A 23,468-nucleotide genomic window follows, 5' to 3' on the forward strand; every position below is an offset into this window, starting at 1 on the left:
TGCGTTCACACCGCCGTTTCTGTTGGCAGTGTCAGAGCACTGTTTGTTGAAGGTGAAATGCTCTTGTGTTTCGAATACCATTGCTGGTTTTGACTGTCTCCACAACTAGCAGCAGAGCACATCTGTGGGCCAGCTAACAGCCCAGGAAGAATTTGGCGTCTCCAGACTATTTCCCTATCGCCACTGCAGAAGAAGAGGGGCTGAGAGAAAGAAGGGAAAGGCAAGACATGGGGTAGATAAAAGAAGGTAATGTGGGCAGGAGAAACAAGGAAAGAGCACAAAACGAAGTTGAGTGTCTACCAACAAAAAATGACAGGAAGGAAAATAGCTGATTGGAGAGACAGATGGATAATGATTCCCCAACAAAAATAAACAGGAAATACTGAAAATAAAGTATGATAATGTGTTGTTTCAGTAACTGCTGCAGTAATGTCTTGCTCTTATGTGAAACTTTTCATCATTAGGGCTTGAATCACTCTGCAAAGATCTAGATCGTTGTCCAGATTTACAGCGAGGGGCAACAAGACTGACTCACAGGGCTCAACCTCTTGAATCCTGCTTTGAGAGCTGCTATGTTTTACCACAGCAGAAGCCTCGGCTGATGGTCTGAGGTGTCCCCACTGCACTTCTGCACGTGGGAATCATGGTCTTGCTGAGTTAAATCTCACAGAGCAGTGTCTAGTTCTTTGTCTTTTTGTCTTGGAGGGGGTCATTGTCAAATATAACTGCACTTCTACTCCTCTTACTTGAAGGAGAATGGCCATATTTTTGTACCTGGCTGGACAGCTATGTCCAAAGAAAAATCCCTTATCTGATATAAATCTAGGCATTGTCTGTAGGCTTTGTTTCTGGAAGTCAATGAACAAACCTTTTAGTGTGCGTTTGACATGCATATATTCTCTGTGTGTACATATACACGTTTCCACCTTCAAGGCAGAAGGTTGTCTATGCCATTTTTCACACCTCCGGACACACTGCTTTTTGGCTCTACCTGCCATGACAGTTCCAGCCTCTGCCTACGAAAGGTGCAGTGTGATTAGGCAACCGTTCTTCACGTACACATGTACGTAAGGTCCAGGTAAGAAAGCTCCCGTTTTCCTCTTACACCTGCAGGACACAAGAAGTATTCTTGACAGGGTGTGACCACAGTGTCATTTCCAGCAAGAAATCTCTATTAGAGGCATGATACAACTAGATTTAGGTAGCGCGCATACCTATGGAAAATAATCCAGAAATTACAGACAGAACGCAAATCAGCAATGTTATGCTGTTGACGAGAATGAAGATGCCACAGGGGAAGGTAGAAGGAGAAGACGTCTGAAATACTGCTGCTGCTTTGCTCGCAAATCAGCAGGGGTGCTGTGCCTGTTCTTGACGGCAGCTCTTCAGGAAAGATGTGGGCCCAACAGAGAGGAGAGCTCAGAAGTTTGGTAAACATGATCTGCAAGAAAAGGCTGACTCAACTGGATTGAGTGAAATAGCGAAGTGGCTAACCATCTTCAAGGGCTGTTTCCTACACCTGCAGCAGATAGCAGAGGAAGTAATGGGCTTGAAGCGGAACAGGAGAGGTTCAGGCTACGCGCACAGGCAGAGGTTTGCAGTTGTGAGGAGCAGGAGGCACTGACGCATTGCCTGGGAGGTTAGTGTTATCCTCCACCAAACGCCTAGGAGAGCTGGTTAGATGAGCATCTTTCAGGACTCGCATGTGTGCCTCTGAGCAGGGTATGAATTGAATGACCTCCTGAGATCCTTCTTACTCCTAGGACTTCACGCTCCGTGCATGGATTCACGTACGTGGATTCAGTTTTCAACTGCGAAAAAGACTTTTCTTCCCAAGTACTCAGATCAGGCCTGAGCTGCCCCTCCTAACCTGTGTTCCAGTGACTTTCTGGCAGGAAGTAATAAACTTAATTATATATGGGGAGAAACAGACATTGCTTTTTACGGTCGCCTTGCCTACAAATAAACCGACATTATTTTAGTAACGTAATTAGAGTGGTATGAAATCCAATGTAGTTGTTGTTCCTTTCCTAGAAAGAAAGGTTTATTATGATTTGTCTGAACTCGTTATAGAGTTTAGACTTAAAAAAACCAACTAGGCCCCTCTGAAATAAAAGGGGGTTGTACTACAGCAATTAAATCAGTGTCCAAATCACTTACGTTAAATTGGAATGTGGAAATAGCCTGGATGGAAGTTTGCTCAGATCTTGGCGATAACGTTATTTCAAATACACGTGCATAAATTTAACCTGATGTTCTGCAGTAAAACAATTATATTGTCTCATTTAATTTATTGAACCACGAAGTTGTTACTTCTTGGAATGAAAAAGGTTTATGGGACAAGCAGCTGATCTCTCAAGCACCCTGGCCGTACTTAAGAGAGAAATTTCTTTGACAGGAAACAATGTGAGACTTTAGCAGTTGCCCAAGCCATTAGGAAGTTTGATGTTAGAGGTTTCAAGTGATTAATGACTTAGGTGGGTTAACCATAGATTTGTTTGATGTCAAACAGCAAGTCTGTGAAAAATACTAATAGTGTGTCATTAATTTCTCTGCAGCTCATTCTATTAAAAATTTGCATGGCCAACCATTCTCAAACACCTGCTGTAAAGTGAGTCTAGTGCGGAATTTGTATTTCTTTTTAAGTGGTAACTATCAGTTGCTACTGTGATCGGTTTACTTCCTTTGAAGCCCTCGTGTGAGGTTTTTTTGACAGTATTTTTAACTTTGCTGTTAGCAAAGTTCAAGCCCAGTCAATGAAACATCAGTGTAAAAGCTGTAGCACATCGTAGACCTTTTAAGGAAATATGGGAGACCTTCATTTGGTGGTGGAACACGAGAACATTAAGGTTTGGGCAAAATGGATATCACAACCGGGCAAATACAAAAGAAGTTGTATATACTCTTTCTAGGGTACCATGCGCAAGGAAGTACCAGGTTCCTACTCTCCTTGGTTCCAGTACAGGACCGCGTGTTTCACTGCAGCATTGCCTTAGCCCCGTGCTAGGTGGTGGGGCTTTGCTGCAGGTGCCTCAGCAGTTAAGAGTGGGGTCCGGGGGTTTTCTAGCTTGTCTTGTTTAGAAGTTTGTTCAAAATGAACAGTCACATTTTTCTGTAGGAGCTTCAAGGAAATCAGACTAAATATTTCACGAGAAATAACGTAACAGGAAAGTTAAAAGATGGTATTTAAAAAGGAGAACAGTTTGAGTGTTGGTTTTCCTTTGTGGATAATTGTCCATGGGACACAACCACACGGGAGCAATTTTGCTACTGTCTTGTGATGCTACTTGAGGAGGAAAAAAACCCGTACACTCCAATGACAACCAAAGATATATTTGGCTGGCTAGACACAGATTTAATTTGTGTGATTTGCTTGAATGGTATAATTATGATATTAATTTTCATCATGTTGCCTAAATACAAATGCAAGTGCCAGAAACAGAAGACTGAATTGGCAGCCAATGAAATACAGTTAACACACAGGAAATATCTCAGACTAAAGTAATTTACAGATTATGAGAACGAGTGGGAGTGAAGCAACGAGAGAAAAGGAAAATATAATCTATGAAGATGACAGGAAATCAAATTAAATACAAATTTCACTTCTATTGCATTTTACCAGCTAAGCTTGCTTTTCCCTCAAGAAAATCTCATATTATATTAGCCCTGGCTCCCTTAATGACAGGGAATTCAAATATTTCTGACCATTCTCTGGCATAGTGTCCCCAAAAAATTCTTCAGTTGCTAAAAAATCCTGCTGTCGTAGGGAAGTGGGAGCTGAAGACACCTGAAGGCTCAGAACGGTCTTAAGACCAATGAATTAGTGAAAAGAATGTAGAGTCACGCAGAGGACGGCTAGAAGTGTGGATGGCTGCAATAAAGGGGGGAAATGCCCGTGCGCTGACACAGCTTCTAAGAGCAGCAAGATCTTAGCTGCAAATTTTCAAACATCCAAGGACAAAAAAGATTGGAGAATTAGCATTTGTGGGATTGAGGAAACTTCTGAAAATGTCATTCTTAGTCTTAGATGGATGAGGCAGTGAAATATTCATAAAATGTACTTTCTTCCTTAGCTTTCCAGTTTATCAGTGGCTGTCATAGCTATATGTTATTTCTGGATGCATATAGTTGTAACATGTGCAAACATAACTGAGCATACGCAAACATATTGTTGCTGTGGGAATTCTTACCTAAAGATGCAAACACATCCATCTGACTTCACATTTTTTTTTAACTGTTAAAAAAATTTAGCTAATATTTGAAGATTATGCAGCAATCGTTGAGAGGCACAACTGGATAGCTTGCAGAGCAGCTGGGACAAAACATGCTGCTCATGAGAACCAGATTACAAAATTTAAAGAAGACATTGCATATTAAACACTAGTCTGATACAGAGGTAACATAGAAGCCAATAAAATAGTGAGTCACTGATATCACGGCAGTTAATTTATTTGTGAAATGTTTAAACTTATGCTTGGGTTAATTCTTATCCTATTAGAAAATTGAGTTGAGTGAATAGGTTAGTATACTCTTTTGCAGTGCTTGAGTGCTCCTAAGTTAGCAGTCAGGAGAAAGAAAATCTTAACAGATACATTGAAAATCAATTTAAACTCTATAAGCTCCTCAATTATTTTTTTTTCCACACTATAAGGTAAATTTCAGTTCCTTATGAAATTAGGTAATACGCTTGGTAGAATTTGGTCTACAAGATCCTTGTTTCATTAGAGGGGTTGGTGGTAGTCAGTTCAGAAACGTCTTGCTGAGTTTTTCTGGGTTTAATGTATTCTTCCTATGGTTTTATAATGGTATTTTAGAGCTGCTATGAATCATTTGAGTTGTGAGTAATTAACCCCTCTGGAAATCTGACTCCTAAGGATGTCTCATGTTGAATAATCATAAAATGAGTCACTGGAATTAGACATGTTGGGAATATTTTGAGTTGATCACCCAAAAATTTGGAGTCGCTGTTTGAGAAGATAATGACTCAAGAACCAAGTGTACCTGCTCCTGTCATCTGTGTCGTGCAGGAAAATAAACAATAGTTGAATTAATCTAGATGGCACCCAAGGCAGAACAGCAAAGGCTATAGTTAAATCCTAGGAATGAAATTTTGCCACACTGTAGCCCTTATCCGTGCTCCAAACTTAGCAATCATAAAGCCTCTAACCCCGATGAATAGAGCATCCTTTGTTACGTCAGTTCTGTGCTGATGTGAAGTGTTACTTGCAGATGTACTTAGCTGTTCTTATGCATTCATTTTCTCTTCAGCCTCCAATAAGTAACTTATCTTTGTAAAACTACAAACATATACAAACAAAACTCCCAACTTTTCATCTGAGGAATTATCTGCTTATTCAGCATTTACGGATTTTGAAAATCTGCAGAAGAAAAAAAATGCAGTCTTTGCAAGATGTTTGACATTTATAATTATTGTAAGTGCAAAACACAGCACGTTATTTGTTCCAATAATAGGTCTCAGCAGCAATAAAGTGTATGCCTCTCCTCCAGGTTTCAGCTGTGGGAAGTATTTTGACAGTTGGATCCACAGTATGTAACTACATGTGGGCAGAGTTGTGTTTTCTTTTTGCTGCTGAAGAAAGGCTTTCAAGTTTGCCACAAATCTCGGGCATACGAGCACATTTTCCCACCAAAAATCCTTCCTTACGCTCTCCTTCCCTTCAGAGGGAAGGAGGTTGTTGATATCCAGATTCGTACTTGGGAGTATCACCCTCTGGAAATGCTTCCTCTGCTATTAGCGGGACACTGCAATGTCAAATACAGCTTACTCACACAAAGCTGCGGCAGCTGGGACTGTAAGATAAAATTCCCTTCTAAGCCTCGAGCCAGCGCACAGCCTGCACACGCCTTCAAGTGCTCAGGCCCCTTTGGAGGCTGGCAGCTTAGGCACTGAGCTTGTCTCAGGCCTTTCCAAGGACAGGCTTCATCCATTTCTGGCGTCAGCTGGTATAAATCACAGCCACTGGAATGGGGAGAGCACCCTAGCAACTGATAATGTTGTAATAAAACCTCTGGCATGCCTTTCCTCTCTTGCTTGGGAGTAGAAAGTAGGTGGTGATTGCACCGACGTCCAGCACAGACGCCATCAAAACCACCAGCAAATAACCACGATAGGAGTTGCGAGCGCTCCTCTTTGTACTCGTGACCTAGAAACAGAAGTCAAATCTAAAGCCAGTTCAAGCCTAGAAGAAGTCCGAGGCAAGTATCTGGAGAATTCAGCATTAGCTTAGAGAAAACCACCAACGAAGGTTTTTTGGTTTGACTCTCTGTTTAATTGGAGTCACAGGCTCCTTCACTTTTATACTCTTCAGAGTACAGGCAGCTACTGTTTAAGGATTCATAGATAATGCTTTGATTTCTATTTCCTTCCCTGAAAAGGCACAATTCTAGAAAGAGAGATCTATCTTTTTTTTTTCTCAGTTTGTGGTTACGGTAACTATAAATAATGGCTCTCACTGCAATCTAGAGCTTCCTGGTGTCCTGACATCAAGAAGCTTGGTGGTTTCATGCAGTTTGGTTAAGTGGCCTACATTTCAAAGCTTTTCCAAACACTGCTGCTTTGGGAATCTCGTGAGCATAGACTTTCCCGTGGTGGCTGAGCAATTGTGTCTGCCCTGCTGCAACTGGGGAACGTGGAGAAGAGGGAAAATGGAACTTCGCTTAAATTTGTCAGTCAACTCTATCTTTCTCTTGTATTTTTCTATGCTACTTATGGTAGGTATTAATATGCAAACCTTACGGGTAGTCACTTCCCTTCCTTTTTGTACCTCAGGCTGAGTATAGCAGTCAGGGGTAAGAGCCACTCTGTATTCATTTATGGAACAGGTTTTATGTGGCACTTCACAATGCATTTTTTCAAACATTTTTCAGGGATATAAGGTCTGTTTGAATCTTCAATTCCGCAAAAGACATTGTACCATGCAGGCAAGGACTTTGTTTATTTTAATAACTGATTTTTTAAATGACACTCAGTAACGTGTTATCTGAATTGCTTGGCATTCAGACTGCATTTTTTTACATGCCAATCTATATTTTGGCCCTTCCAGTTCAGCAGAGATCATGTTAATGATGGTACAACTGCACTTGTCATCTTGGCGTAAGGGACGCATTAACAAATGACTGCTTAATTGCATGTCAAAGATTTTGTTCTTTGCTTCATTTCTGGTATATGGGCAATTTTCTGTTATCCTCTCTGAGCCCAAAAAATTATTCTTTGTGCAACAATGTTAAAATATAAGTTAAACTGTTTGATGTTGTATTTCACACACTGAATAGGTAGGTTGAAAAGTATGTTGTGTCTGCAAAAAAAAAAAAAAAAAAGGTTTATTGATATTTATGTTCCCAGCCAGCTTATGTTATCTATTAGACTCTACACCACCATCTGGTTGAATTAATGACTTGTGAAACTTGCCTTCTAGATGACAGACATCACAGTGTGACATTTTGTAAGACAAAGTAATCCATCTCCTGTGTTTCTTCTCAAGAGAGAAAACTGTTATTTCCTTGCCTTTCGAATGTTTTCCAGGACCAACCTCAAAACAGAGTGAAAGCGTGGCCCTTCAATTGTTTTTGAAGGGAATCACATTGGAGTAAGTAACTTGAGAAAAATAAGCACAACAAAGTTCCAGAAATAAAGGTGTCTGTGCATCCAGAGTCCATGTAACCTGGGTAGCACTGTCAGGATCACATTAATAATTGAGAACCGTGACAGAGCTGCTGGGGTCTGGGATGCAAAGTACAGCTGAAGTTCAGCAGAGGAACGTGCAGGTTGCACCAGCAACGGTTCCCAAGTCCTTGATCGCTTGAGCTTTTAGTGATGTTGATGTCCTCCTTGGGTGATACTGCAGACCTCTGTGTGAGGCTGCCTTTCCTCAGAAACCTTAGTAAGTCAGAGGATACTTCTGTCTTCCTTCACTAGTGCTCTGTGTTGTCACCCAGCACAAAAAATAACTCAACTTTTTTCAAGTTTCATCTCTGTCCTTCGGTGGACAATCTCTGTGCCGAGCCTTGCTCTTATCTGCGTTATATTTGTGAAGAAACAGAATAAATTTTCACTATTGTTTGCCCATTAACCAAACTTTACATTGTCTGCTGGGTCCTGATGAAGTGATGCTGCATAACTTTAGAGGCCTTAAAAAATATATCCATAATAATCTTGAAGCACGTAGCTAATATTAGCTGTTGGTGCATCCAAGAGTTTGAATTACAGCTGAATTTCTCTGTAAAGTGTGTTCTACAGCACTGCACTAGGCTTGAAGAAGCCTCTGTTACAAATCTAGCTCAGCCATCAGTCAAATCTTTTCAGGGCTCTGTCTGTTTCCCCTGTTAAATGGAGCTAAGGGTAGCAACTTTCTTCTGGAAGAAAACAAACTTCCGAGACCTACTTAAAAATGCTAGAGGGGTAGTGGTTCTGGTTCCTGTGTATAAATGTTACTGGATGCATATTGCTACTGTACACGAGTATGTTTCAATTAATATATTTGGAAAAATTCTTCTGAGGCCAGCATGTAAATTTTGCCCTAAATAAATGGGCTAATGGAAGACCTGGCTAATGGCGACCTGACACACAACCCGAAATCTGCACAGAACTCGGCAATTTCTGCACTGGTTCTGCGTGTGCAGTCTTATCTAGCCAAGCTGTTTTCATTTCCCGTCACCGAAGCCTTGCCTTTGGCTCCATTTTATGTCAGGTTTTGATTTCTACTGTGGATGCTGGATCTGTTTTTTTGCATGATCCTGCACCCTTCAGAGCAATAAGTCATGTTCAGGGTCCAAGCGCTTGGCAGAGGCGGCCACGGACAGCGAGAGTGTTTGTGAGGCTTCCTCTTAGATGCTCGTCTGCCTAGGCTTCGAGGGTTGCAGCCATCCTTGCTGAACCTTCTCTTTAAACACATTTCTGCATCACCTTTTGTGCTTCATCCATTTCTCCATCACCTTTTTCAGAGAGGGCAACTGAATACATCACATCATCTAGATCTACTGTTAATTCTCAGCTAGTCTCAGAAGCAGAGGGGGACTTCTGATGCCTCACACAAATTCATGTTTCTCCCTAATAAGAGCTAAGGATCATTTGTTATAGGGAGAAAAGATACAGCAACATCAACAAGCTTTTTCCTCTCTGCTTTTCTTCCATATACTTCATCCTAGTCTAGAGGGATTACTTCTTGCGAGACCAAATTTATTTTGTTCCCCTCTGTATCAGATATGACCTTCTCATGAACAGGCATTCTTAAACAATGCTAAATTATGAATGATGGCTTCCTGACAGCAACAGCTCAGATCGAAATTTCAGCAAATGTCAGACATGAGGTCAGAATCTGTTTGAGTCCCCAGGGAAAGGGAACTCCGCTAACAAGGGAAGCGCCTGCTTGCTTAAGAGATGTGCTTGGAGTCTGTGTGCATGTGTATGTGCATGTTCCCTTGTTACTTTTATATGCATTTTATTTCCCTTTTAAATGGTGCATAATAAAATAGGACCCCTCCAGCCACAATATTTTTGGCATGACAGTTCTAATACATAATTGATACTAATCCAGCAAGTCCCTTGCTCTTCTGAGTAGCCCTTCTCATTGTGAGTAAACCCCTTAACTTAAGCGCAGCTTGCTCCCATTAGTAAAGACAACTCACAGAGCCGTACAGGGATTCAGGTTCACTGCAGCATGTTCACAGGTGGTTTTCCCTATGGGAGAATTCAGAGAAGCTGCCGAACCCATCTCTCTCCAGTAACGTATGTTCATGTGTGCATTGTAAATTTTTTTCTCTACGGCTTTACAGCTGTTCTTCGTAATTGATTTCTCTATTTGGAGAAAGTATGCTTTATAATCAGCATTTCTCTGAGCTTTTTCTAGGCTCTGATGCTTTTCAATAATAACTGTTGCAGCGGTCTGGGCTGGAAACAGATTTCTTTCCCTTTGTTACAACAGGCCAGACCTACTGGGCCCAGCTGTGCTCAAGGTCAAACCCTTTAAGGACTGTAATAAACTTACTGTGATTTATGGGTGCGTCTACTTCTATTGGATAAAACTATGCTAATTGTCCGAGTCTGTATTTTGGGTATGAGAGGAAGATTTGGATGTATGCTGTGAAAAGATACGTGTTGATTTTGAAAGGGAGCTTCCTGTAGTGCACATGGCAGGAATTTCACCCAGAATTTCACTGCACTTCCTTATTTTCACCATAGTGGTGCTCCTGTCCATCCATGTCTTTCATGGGCACTTTTACATATATTAAGACACACTAAAGATATATTCTGAAGCCAGTGCTGTAGAACAGAAGTCTGATCTTCATGGCTTTCCTAAAGATACTGTAATGATATACAGCAGTGATGGCAAAGTTGTTGAAAATTGCCTGTGCTCCTCCGTTTTATGAGAAAAAATTTGTTTCCATGCAAAACCAAAAAAGCCAAGTGCCTGTGGCCAATGGCTTGATATGTTCCGTATTACTTACTCCTGCACATTTTCACTCATTCTTGTTCCACCTTGTTACCAGCTAACATCACTGGTTGCATAAAAAGATGTTTTGAAAGTCCTTTAAACACTGCTTCTAAAAGAGGTTCTCTGTTTTAGAGAATGAACTCTTTCATCAGTAAGATCCTTTTTTCCCATTTTATACTTCTTCCTTGTGCATTCTGACTCCTCTCTGCAGCTGGAAGGATGACTGTAGATGTCGTCACAGTAATGATATTATTACAGCATGACAGCTGAAGGGAAAAAAAAAATGTGGCAAAATCTGCAATATTTTTTTGAAGGCTAACTGATACAGCCAGGTAAAAACAGATTAGCTCTTTGGACACCATGACTTTACAGGAATATTAATTCAATATTGTAGTTATAATTCTCCCCCTCCAATAGGATTATATAAAACTGTCTGTCATATCAGGGGCTTAAAATGCTTTATCAGTGAGAATACACATTTGTTGGTGGTTTTAACAGAGCTGCAGAGTAAATCCTGATAGGGAGAAGCATTATGGGAATTTGGCAACAGGTCTTTGTGCGGGCAACTGTGCGTCCATTCATAAAGGCATTCACCCTGTTGATGTTGTTCTTACAGAGTGAGATTCAGATGCCAGTTTTTCAAACTGTATCAATAGGAGGAATGCAGAGAAATCAGCCTGTTCAAAGGTGACACCACACAAAAGCTGACCTACCATATCATCTGAGGCAGGCGACTATTTCTGAACATTTTGCTGTTGTACCTTTGGTCAAAACACATACCAAGGGAGCACTGAGTATTTATAGCAGTGGGGAATAAGGGCTGCCACTCGACACTCAATAACAACTGGGGTTTTTTTCAGCTCCCTTCTCCTTAGAAAACAAATCCACCCTTCACATAGACTCTACTAATGGAGCATGAAATACTTGCAGAACTGAGGGCACAGCGTAAAGCAAGGTATTTTAGTCAGGTGGTAACTGAGTGCATTCAGAAGATAACAGATTTACCTTGTAGGTATACGGCACGATAACATTTTCATCAACTGAAAGGATGCCGTAGCCTGAATGCTGATTCCGATGCAACTCCTCTGCTAAATTCTGCCGTGTGGAAAGCGAGTGGGATGCTGAAGTGGAGGGGAAAGCCCTGTTATTTTGGAAGTGAGAGGGCTTGAAAGGGAGCAAAGACAAGGTACCAAAGGATGTGGGTAGGAATACAGGATTCTCTACATGAAAGCAGGCAAAAACTGGATTTTTGGAAGGATGCAGCTCAGGTCTCCGTGTGCGTTTTGGGTTGGGGGTAAGGGAAAGAGGAGGCGCTACTTCTTAACGCTTGGAAAAGGTCTTTGCCCTGCTCTCCCGAGCGGCAGTGCCAAGCAGCTGAGCAGGGTGTCAGCTCCCCCTCAGGGGCAGAGGGGGAAATGCAGAGCTGGCAGAGCAGGAGGACGTGCCTGCCTACCCTCGGCGAAGGAAAAGGTCTTTTTGCGTGGCTGTGGCGAATGAACAAGCAATAGACAACGGGAGAAGAGTTCTGCCGGCGCATTTTAGAGTGAACCCGGGAAAACCACAACACTCTGGTTTCTTTCTGATCGGTGGAGAGTCACGCTATTTCTTCTGAGTGTTTGAAATGCATGTTATTCCATGTTCTCACTCGTTGCTTTTCTCTGTGCTGCTTTTTAAAGGCACCTCGTGATAGCAATTTCTTTTTTTTTTTTTTACCCCTGTAGTAGGGCTGCCTATGAGCCATGCCCAGAATAGGTAGCCTTTCTGGCTGGGGATCTTACTTGGGACCAAAGTAATGGAGGTGAGTTTAAATCTCACCACTCAATTCTCACTAAAATGGACTACAACAGAGAAGAATCATGCCTGAATTTCAATTTTCTGCTTTGATTTGAAGACATGGATTGTTGATCACTACATCTCTACATCTTCTCAATGATTGCAAATTGTCACCGAAGTACTTAAGACTATTTGCTTGTAAGCGAGATTCACGTTTGGCAGCTTATTCTTACCTTCTGTTTATTCTCCACCTGAAGCTGTTATCTGCACCAGAAAGCATCGGTGCGCTTCTCTTCAGGGCTCACTGATGGAGGGAAAGGACAGAGACTGATAACGCTGCCTAGAAACAGATTTGACTATAGAGTAAAAGACCTGGGTTTGACCTTGTCCTGGTGTATCTATAATTTCCACCCGTACGAGAGCAGAATGAGGCCAGGCGTTTTCAGTTCCTCATGACAAGTCAGTAGCAACATGACAAGCTCTGCTTCATCTCCGTCTTGATCCACCTGGCTCCTTGCGGGCGGCAGGCAGGACACGGTGGTGGAGTTACCGCCACGGCACTAGACAGACCATGGACTGTTATAAATGCGGTAAACAGCCTGGGGGCTTCCTGCTGAAATGTATTCAGAAAAAAGAAGAGGAAAGGCTTAGGAATATCTCACAGGTTCACAAATAAAAGACATCCCAAAATCTTGTGTCTCATTGTGCAAGAGTAAAAGCCCTTTATTAAAGAAATAATCCCTCCCTATGTTACTTTGGGAGGGATTATCTTACCGAAGAAATTAACAAACAATTGTATCGGTTTTATTTCGACTTACTTCATTGCAAGCAGTTTGGACAGTGACAGAATAATAGTCATTCCTACTTTCTCTTGTTCTTTTCCACTTTCTGGTTTCCCAAGCAACACCGAGCCTCTGGTTTGTCTCTCTTCTCAGCTAAAGGTGAGCAAAGAGGCAGAATTTAATTTGGGATACAGTTTTGCACATTTCAATCATTTTTTTAAAGCTTTTTATGAGTCTAGCCAACTATGTTTTGAATTAGTCTCCAGAGACTGAATGGTTCTGTTTGTTTTTAATAGAGGTGACTGAGTAGGTTTTGGTTTATTTTACTGTTGGTAAATAGCTGCCTCACCAAAATGAAAATGTTTATCCTGCTCAAAATATTTTCTTTTTTTTTTTTTTTTTTTTTTTGTCAGAGGTTGGCCAAAATGTTTTGCTCAATTTCTTTTCCCATTCTGTCCAGAGAAAACAGCTCTAATGCTCTAGACAGCTCTAGCATATCAGATATGAAAGAAAACAATATTTCCTATGCAATTACAAGTTTCTGGCATTTTTTGTTCATTAGACATCGTCATGTTAATATTCTTTTTGTCAGTGTATATTTCTACACAGCAACACACTATGGAAGTGAGAATGTTTTTCCTCCTCTCAAGCACCAAAAGCACATTGAGATTTCCAAGTTTAGTTTTTACTGAGAACTAAGTAGTATTGGTTTGTGATCTCTAGCTGAAAATGCCGTATAAACAGCCAGCTAGTATTTATGATTATTTTATTGCTACCTTATGGTCAGGACATACTAAACCAAATGTGTCAAACTTTCTTCTTGCTTTCCTTCCTTCACCCAAAATTTTTTCAAAGCTTCCTTCAATTATTCATCCAGGGGAAGTTCTGGACATTTGCAGAAAGCTGTGGAATTTGGGATTGTCTGTTTCCAAACCCAGGACTTGTTTGACTGAATCTCTAATTGCTATGGTGAGAATCTTCACCCATAGATTTTTCTTTTGCCACCCTTTGCGAGGTGACTCATGGTGGCCTTTCATCACTGTGCTTTGGACAATTTTAGCAGATGAGCTCGGTAGTACTTCCCTCCCCGTCACCCGCCATGATCGACACCTCTCTGCAAGATGTGCGGTGCTGACATGCCTTGAGCCAGTGTCGTGGTTTAACCCCAGCCAGCAACTGAGCACCACGCAGCTGCTCGCTCACTTCCCCCAGCCCAGTGGGATGGGGAGCAGAATCGAACAAAAGAAGTAAAATTCGTAGGTTGAGATAAGAATGGTTTAATAACTAAAGTAAAATAAAATAATAATAATAAAATATAATAATAATAATGAAAAGAAATGTAACAACACAACCCCCCCCCAAACCAACAAAGGAAATAACACCCAAGAAAAGACAAGTGATGCACGATGCAATTGCTCACTACCTGCTGACCGATGCTCAAGCAGCGATCCGCCCCATCTGGCCCGCTCGCCCAGTATATATACTGAGCATGACGTTCTATGGTATGGAATATCCCTGTGGCTAGTTCGGGTCAGCTGTCCTGGCCATGCTCCCTCCCAGCTTCTGGTACACCTGCTCGCTGGCAGAGCATGGGAAACTGAAAAATCCTTAACTTAGGATAAGCGCTACTTAGCAACAACTAAAACACCAGCGTGTTATCAACATTCTTCTCACACTAAATCCAAAACACACTGTAGCAGCTACTAGAAAGAAAATTAACTTTATCCCAGCCGAAACCAGGACAGTCAGGCAGAGGCAAATTGTTGTCTTGCAAGGCTGTCAGCGTCTCCTTGCTACCTTGAGTCTCCCAAGTCTGAAGTGCTCGAAGCCATCCTTTAGTTACCGCTCCACTCGGAAGGTGTCCGAAGGAGCCAAGTCTCTGTGTGCTCCTGAAAGTCTGGAAAGCAGCTGGCTACTAACTCACACAAAACTCTTCCTAGGGTTATGTGGGAGTCCGCAGCGTTTCTCGGTGGGTCTGACAGGTGCGTCTGGCCCAGGCTGAACTTGCCTTTTATGCAATAGCCAGGGACTAGAGATTGGGCTCTGTCTGAAACTGGGGACTGCCTCTGAGATCCTCACTGAGAAGTTGAAGGCGTCTCCCATGTTTCAGCCCACCTGATCACCGCAGAGAGGTGCTTTCTACTGCCGGAGTCGCTCTGTTGGCGTGACCCGATCGCACTCTCTCTGCTGATTTAGGAGGGCAGCGGGCCGTCCACGTGGCAGCCTCGTCCTGCGGGGCAGGCGCCGGGTTCCCGGTGGGAAGCCCGAGCTGGGCATTGCCGCCAGCGCGCGCGGCTCAGGCTGCCGCTTCTTGGCTCGTGGGTGGCCTCTCTGTCCCACGCGCTGGGCGCTTCAGCGACAACCCCAGCCGGGCTGGCGTGCCCCATCCACTGCCCGCGTCCCACCCGAGGGTATCGCCCCAGCGTGTTTTCTTCAAAGACCCAGCCACACCAGCGGGTACGCGCCGACAGGGAGCCGCCGCTTTGCTAACGGTGCTGCTGGCTGGCGCACGCTCTTCTTCCAGGTCTGCCGCACCCCCCCCCCGGTTTGCTAAATTACCCCCAGAATATCTTTGCAGGATGTACTTTGACCGGGCGGGCAGGGTGATCCCGGCTCCCGGGCTCCTGACTTGAACCCGGGGCGGACGTCGGGGGACCCGTGGGGCGCCAAGGGCTGCCGCACGCCCCGCAGAGAGCGGCGGAGGGCGGCCGGGGCCGGGGGCCGATGTCCGCCAGGGCGCGCTGGAGAGCGGCGCGGCCGCCGCCGCCGGGGCTGGCGGCCGCCGGGGCAGCGAGCGAGGCGGCGGGAGGGTCGGGGGGCGCCGGCGGCGCTGCCCGCAGCGGCCAGCCCGGAGCGGGACACCCGCCCCCGCGCTCCGCTCCGGCTCGGCCGGTGCCCGCGGGTCAAGCGGGAGAGGCGGGGGGGAGGCCGGGGCGCGGGGGGCCCCCGCAGCAGCCCGTTCTCCGGCCGCCGTTCCCCCTCCTTTCCTCCCGCGGCGGCTGGGGTGGGGGGGGAGGCGGGCGGCGGGGCCGGGGCACCCCGCGGCCGGGGCGGGGTGGAAATTTACCGGGGCCGTCCGCGGCGCGGCCGCGAGCGAGAGCGAGAGCGAGCGAGCGGGCTCGGTGGGAGGCGGAGGGAGGGAGGGAGGGCGGGGAGCGGCGGAGCATCGTCTGGCGGGGAAAGCGAGGGACCAAATGCCTGTGAGGAAGGGCGGCAGCCGCCACCGCCGAGAGAGGAGCCAGCCGCGGCGCAGCGGCAGCAGCCCCGGCAGGAGACCCGACGCCCGCGGGGCCCGGCTCCCCCCCCGCCCCGGCCGGCTGGGCGGCGATGGCGGCGGGCGGCGGGCGGCGGGCGGGCCGCCGGGCTTAGGGTGCGGGCGGCGGCGGCGGCGGCGGGGCTGAGGCGCCCCCCCCCAACCTCCCGCCCGCGGGCGCCGCATGGCGCGGGCCTGATGCCGGAGCGCGGCCCGGCGCCGCGGCGGCGCTGCGGGAGGAGGATGGCGGGGCTGGCGTGGAAGTGGCCGCGCACCCGCCTGCCCGTGGGGGCCAGCGCCCTGGGGGTCTTCGTCCTCTGCTGGCTCTACGTCTTCCCCGTCTACCGGCTGCCCGACGAGAAGGAGATCGTGCAGGGGGTGCTGCTGCAGCAGGGCAAGGCGTGGAGGAGGAACCAGACTGCGGTCGCCCTGTTCAGGTAGCGCCGTGCGCGGCCCAAGGGCGGCCGGGGACGGGCGGCCGGCGGCGGGCGGCCCCGCGGAGCGGCGGGCAGGCGGGCGGCGGGAGCCCGGCCGGGCGCCCTCCCCGCCCCGCCGAGCCCCAAACTTTTGGGTTTTTTCCTAGCCGGCCCTTTGTTTCTTGCCGGCGGGCGAGGGGCGGGCAGGGCCCCCGCTCGCCCGGCGAAACTTTTTGGGCGCCTCCGTTTGCTGCGGGGAGGAGAAGGGGCTCGGCGCGGGGGACGGGGGGGCTGCTTTCCCTGCGCGGGGAGACGAGCCCACCTCGGACGCCTGTCCGAGGAGGGCCGAGGGTTCCGGGGCTGGCGGTGTTGCCCGCACAATAGGATGCTTCTGGCTTCCCGGATCGCAGCTGCGCGGGCAGCCCCGCTCTCTGGCTCCTAACAAAGCCGGGGGCTCGGAGCCCCGCTTCGCCTAGGGACTGCGAGTGCCGGCCTGCTGCCGGAGCAGGCTCAGCCTGGGGCTCTCCCCCCGGGATGCGCGAGGGAAGGGCTGCGTGGATGTTCGTTCGCGTCAGCGTCCTCGCTCCCAGGAACACTTTGGAAGCTCCGCGCTGGTCCTTGACTCTCTGCAGTTTATGATGGAAACCACGTGAAAAGGCACCTTTTTCTCTTCTTCTGCTCCTCTCTTGGACGCGGCTGGGAAGAGGCACCTTTTCCTCCTCTGCTTCTCGTTTCGACGCGGCTGGGAAATGGCGATAATCCTTGGAGCCCTTCTCACCTTCCCCAGCTGCACAGGAGAGGAGGAGTGTTGCAGTCAGGGTGCCACATCCGAGAGCGGTGGAGAACTAGGTCCCTGCAGCGGGGAGGATTTTTTTGAATGACCCTGGCTTAGAAGCGTGTGCAGTGGAGATCTGCATCCCCTTGAAAATTTCTTACACGTCTGGGTAGAATACAGACAATTGGGAGAGAGGCCGATTTCCCTCCCTTTCCTGGAGGGAAGCTGGGTTTTCTCCCTGTCCTCTAAGCAGCAAATGAAAGATCAGAGTGAGGGGTAATCAAACTGCCTGCAAAAAGGCCCTCTTTCTTTAGCAGATGCCGGAATGCATCAGATCCAAATTCCAAGGGACAACTTTTCCTTTTTAAAGTGGTCTACAGCTTTATTGATGTTCTTCAATAATTTTTGAATGCAACTCGACTCACGTTTGTCACGAACGGGAGCTGGCATGTGATGGCTTAGTATCTTCTCTGTTGGGATAACAGAAACTTTACAGTTCTTCAAAAGCACATTCTTCCTTTAGCCCCTGAAGCTTGCAGGAAATAAAAGCAATGAGAGGTGCTAAGTGGGCGTGGGTTAATACCATCTCATTGGGTAGGCCTGGAAGAAGTCCCTTCCTTTAATACAGAGCCAACAGTAAGGTACAGGTGCAGGATCCTTTTCCTAAAACACTAACTAACACTAGAAACTAGGCTGATCTGCTCAGATACTAATTCATCTTAAGCCTGTTGTGCCACAGACTCCCATTTTTGGGGCTAGATGAATCCAGATTTTTTTTTTTTTTAAATTACCCTGATAGATGATGTAGGAAGGAGTTCGATGTATTGTCTTTCATGTTTGTAAACTAAAAGTTGTTTGAAGATTGATAATGGGGCTGCACCTTCAGTTTAAAAAACCAGTTTTTAGACCATTTCCACCACACGATTTAGTAACAAAAACTCTGCGTGGGTCGTCAACTTGCCCATATGTTTTTCCACTCCCTAAGCATAGTGATTATCTCGGAGATGCTATTGAAGAGAGTCTCTTGCAATAAAAGGAGCTATTGTTTCTTGTCTGTGTCTCTTGATGAGTTGGCGCAGTGCTAAATACAATGAGCTTTAAATCAATCTGCTTCAAAAAATAAAATTTTTAAGAGGAAACATACACTGGAGATATGTAGTGAGTATACCATAATATTCAAATAATTATGACATAGAACTCTTAACTTTGCTGCACAAATTTGCTTCTCTTAGTATTGGTAGAAGATGATGAAATTGAAGTCTGTGTCAGGTAAGCTGCTGTATATTATAAGGTGATTAACAGAAACAATATCCCACTCTTTGCTACAGTTCTGCTCTCTCTATGCAAGAGCACTGTAAAAGCTCCAAGTTTCGGTTTCTCCTCGAAACTGCGTATGAATGCGAGTCTCCGTTTTAATTGGGGAGTAGATATAGAGCTTCACAGAAATCCTGCCTGCGGACTTTGGAGTAATGCAGCTTTCCATACTAGCCTAATATTAAGTGGGTTTTAATGTATTATTAATATTTTATTATTTAAGAATGGCATTAATTTCCATTCTCTCTAGCCCTCCTGCCACACAGTCTGGTTACCAAACAGTTTTGAAGAATAAATTTGAATTTATCTGTGCTAAAAATCTATATGAGAAAGTGCAAATTTTCATGTTATTATTTTGTATAATACAGTATTTGTGGTACTGTACAGGTGTTTGAATAGCCAGGTTCTTGCTACGCAGAGAAAACATCTGATGGTTTTGTATCTTTCTCCTCCTATAAACTCACTGGAGTCCTGTTGCTGAAGTAGATTATCATCCTCAAGTAATTATTAAATTGATCAAAACATAGTTTTCAAAGGTTGCAAGTGCTATTCCCCCTTTGCCTTCTGTACCTGGATCAAGACAACCTCAGTAAGTAACTTAGCAGGGTCAACGAAAACATCTGTGGTAACTTGGGTTGAACCCTGGGCAGCTGAGTGCCAGTAACTCCTCAATCTCCACTGCTCCTTCCTGCTCCTCTCTGTTCAGCCAGAAACCTCGTGTAAAGATCTGACCCGTGTAAACTCTTGCTTACGCAAGAACCCAGACTGTCCTGGTGCTTGTGGGATGGCTTACGTGAGGGTTTTGTGTTTGAATATAGATTTGCAGAATCGGTTTTCAAATATAAATACCTGTGCAAATAGCCACAAATTGCTGCTTTTGAGGTGTGTGTTGCCTTACTGCAGCTGTGAGTAAGGACAGTTTGTGGGGAAACAAAATGAGCAGGATTAAGCCTTTGACTCCGGCCTGAGTCTGTGTTTAGAGCGTGCTCGCAGCCTTGACTCTGCACACACGACTTCTGTGAGTAATCCTGGCATGATGAGTGTGTGGAGTCCCGCTGCCAGCAGCGGAGTGGGTGTCTGTGCAAGAGCTGCCTGGGTTCTTAGATGGAAGGACAGATCCCCAAAAGCCTGAAGATACAATTGCGGTTATTAAAAGAGCTCTTGGTCCAAATCCTTTCCTCAGTTGAACATAACTCCCTTTAAAGTCTTCAAATTCTGGCCGTTCGAAACTCAGCACAGCCCAGTGGCAAGCTATCGCTATTAGCATCCTTTAAATTTCAAGACACTAGTGACTGAGGGTAGTCAACCTCTCTGCTGTGGAAACATCACATCTCTTTACAAATACTGAATAATAGTCTGTCAGTCAGATGGTAAACTGCTTGATCTTGAACTACAAAGTGGTCAGAAAAGGAATGAGACCATCATTAGAGTCACTAATGGCTAACGCGTCTAATTTACCTACAATATAATGGCTTGTCATCCTCTGAGGTGGTTCATGTTATTGCGCCCTAATTGTTTTTACAGATTGCTTAGGGTTTTTTTAAGGGCCTAGTGCTGCTTAAATTATTTGGGCAAAAATGTTGTTAATTGCTGTTTGTTATTAGCAAAGTAAATGACGTACAATAATACCTTTAGGATTCTTTTATTTAAAAAGATTGCAGTTGAATAAAGGCAGAGCTGGATCTTTTCATCTGCCTTACGAGCTCCGTACAACCACAAATCCCAAGCGCCGTACGTTTATCTGACGCTTCTGCTTTGTTTGTTGCCCAGCGTGGACCTCCTCTGGGGAGTGAGTACACTTGTGGGGGGCAGTGGGCTTTTGACTGTCAGGGCTCCCACCTAAAAGGCTGGATGGCAGTTAGAGGTTAGAGGTTCTTTGGGAAGAGATGGGACAATCTTGTCTGCAAGGCAACAGAAAGGCTACCCTTGAGATTCATATTGCTTTCTTGCTTCTGCTGCAGCAGCTTTGTGTGATGCTGAAAGGTCACCCTGGGTTTATTCTGGGGGTGGCTCGGTTGAGTTGGTGGCAGATGTCTCCTGTGACCTCGCTGTTCGTGACCTGCCTCCAGTCCAGAGCATCTGCTACAACTTGGCTCTGCTCCCCAGTGCTGTTCTCTCTGTCCCTAGAGCCAAACTGGCCATGCTTTTCTTGGCAGGTGGCTTCTCCACTGCTTTTTCATTGGGTTTGGCCTCTTGTCCATTTTCCGGAGACAGAGAGGAGAAGCTACGGGCCTGAAATCACACAGCAGGGTCAGTGGCTGAACCGGACAGGCTATCCAGATGTAGTGCACTCCGGTCCTTGCAGTGTGGATATGGACAGACTGTGTGGAGCCTCTTCTACTATTAGCTTTCGTGTGCCTTGCAAAAATAATGCTCTGGTGCCGCTACGTGCCGTGCCGGAGGGGGTCTTCCCACTGTAACCTTCTCTGCCAGCTGCTCTCTGCCAGCTGTTAATGTCTGTGCCTAGAGTGCAGTCACAATAGGTGTTGAAGAACATCCCCTTGTGCAAATCGTTTTTCATTTTAGATTGTATTAACGTAGAACTGGAATTCCAGGTCACTTCTCTGTCTGGGTAAGACAAATGCTATTGCCAAGTCAGCAAGAGGTTGTTTAGTTTCAGTCGCTTTTTTTTCCTTCTCTTTTGATGTGAGCATTGCAAATTATGTGAGTGGTGCGATCTACTGGGATATTTCAAGGCAAATCTGAGATGAAACTTCATGTTGCTCAGGTTGACTAGGCAAGAGTTTTGCCCTGCTTAAACAGCTTTATCAGATACTGAATTATGCCTGCTTCTTTCACTGAGACAAATGAAGAATAGATTTGGGATTAGAGCTGGGAGATGCTGTATTAGATGAGTCTAATTCTGTGGCTCGTGAAGCCCTACCCTAAAACCATCAGATATGCTCAAATGTTGTGCGTTGGCAGTGGCCAAATGCAGCTTATTTTGCTCTCCTGAGTAGGTGTCACTACTGCCTGGCTGTGTTTTTAACTCAGTTGTTAACATTTTGAATTACTTTTTCGCGGTTGTATTCGCTGCATTGGTGGTAATTGGGTATTTGTAATTTGTAGTTTCTTGGTGTCTCCAGCTGAGATGAGAAGTTGTTTTGGTGGAGAGGTACAATTTGAAGAGCAGATTAAAGGTGAGAGAAAAAAAGTGTTCTTATCCCATTTTGTTATTTGGAGGCTGTGGTGAAGAAAGCAAGCTGCAGAGAGATCTGGCATCTCTATCTTCAAGGGCTTTAGGTGTCTTTGCTAAATTACATGAAAACAATGAGAGTTAGTTATCTGAGTTAGTTCATGGCATCTTTGCAGACGAGGGGTGTGGTGGCAAGATAGGAATTGACTTAAATTCCTGAGTTCCAGATCACGGTATCCTCCCTCCTTACCCCAAAGCAGCATTTTCTTACAGACTTCCATTCCGCCTTCCCTACAAAACAGACAGTCAAGATCCCTGTTTCTAGTATCTGCTCTTGCAGAGTTTTGGATTGCTGCTTTACTTTGAATTTGTAAAAACTCCAGTGCTGCCAGCATTTACGGGAGGGTGTAGCCAACTCCCTGAGGCTCTTTTCCTGTTAGCTGGGAGCATCCGAAGGCCCAGAGCCAGGCACCGGGGAACAGGAGGAACAGAGACTTTACCGGAATTTAGGTTACCCGTCTAGGGCCCCGAAAGTCTGGTATGTACATACACAGACACTGCTGGATGTATGTATTTTCACATCTGTGCTTTCCTTTTTTCTACCTTATAGTGGATGGAATGGGCACTAAATCATCCATACAATATAGTAACCGGTGATTTATTCCTCTACTTGTAATTTTCATCTTCAGAGCAGCCAAGAGTGTTGCTCCCATTTGCTGTGTGTTCAATGACATGTATAAAAAGACCTATTTTTGAGGCTAGTTCCTACTAGGTAAATGCATGGAAAATGAATTGTCTTTCCCGCTTCAGTATTTATCCTCCCACAGTGAGGATGAACCTCACTGAACTGAGGAGGCTGTTTGGACTGCAGTCTTCTGTTGTTCCAGTTTTCTAAGCACCAAAAAATACTTAATTTCAAATCTTTGTATATATATTAATCTTTTTTTGTATGCTGCATGCGGTTCCCAAAATGTAAGAAAATTGCTCCTAATGTTAAATCATTTTAAATAACTGCATGCAGTTAAATTCATACTGAAGCACGTTAACCTATATTATGTAGTATTTGCAAACCTCAGTGGAGATTCAGGTTTTGTCCTGTCACAACTTTTACATACAGAAGACCAGAGACAATTCTTCTCCCAGGTCTTGGAATCTAAACTGATTAGATAAACAGAGGGTGGGGTGGGATGTGGCACGTGGCACTGATAAGTCACTTAATCCTAGGAAAGTCTTTGTCTCTAAAGTAATTATTATGGAAGCTCTGAGCTTCATGAAGGCGCTGCGCCTGTTGCCTTGACCTTAGTGGTATTTGAAATTTTTAACAAGGTGAATGACACAGTGGAGAACAACATCCTGGCTCTACCCAGGATTCTGGAGGTCGCTTTCCCACTGCTCCATTCAGGAAAAAGGTGAAGGCTGTGAAATTAGATTGTTGTAAAATATTTTCTGGCCAGCAGAGTGGTGTTATTTTTGTTGTTGTATTAAATCAACAGACTGAATTATTTTGACTTTTCCTATTCTATCTGCCTGGAAAATGCCCTCCTGAATTTCTTGGTTTAGAGGTTCTC

General features: G+C 45.2%; 1 protein-coding gene across 1 annotated transcript in view; it reads left to right on the forward strand.

Moving 5' to 3' along the window:
• The first annotated feature begins 16,434 nt into the window (after window positions 1-16,434).
• Window positions 16,435-23,468, forward strand: part of ST8SIA1 (ST8 alpha-N-acetyl-neuraminide alpha-2,8-sialyltransferase 1) — a 139,354-nt gene continuing 132,320 nt past the window's right edge. The window contains exon 1 of the mRNA XM_030040824.2: window positions 16,435-16,696. Coding sequence (XP_029896684.1) covers window positions 16,458-16,696 — 239 coding nt within the window. The 5' untranslated portion in view covers window positions 16,435-16,457. The remainder of the gene's footprint in view (window positions 16,697-23,468) is intronic.

Source organism: Aquila chrysaetos, chromosome 17 (assembly GCF_900496995.4).
Source record: "Aquila chrysaetos chrysaetos chromosome 17, bAquChr1.4, whole genome shotgun sequence".
Lineage (NCBI taxonomy): Eukaryota > Metazoa > Chordata > Aves > Accipitriformes > Accipitridae > Aquila > Aquila chrysaetos.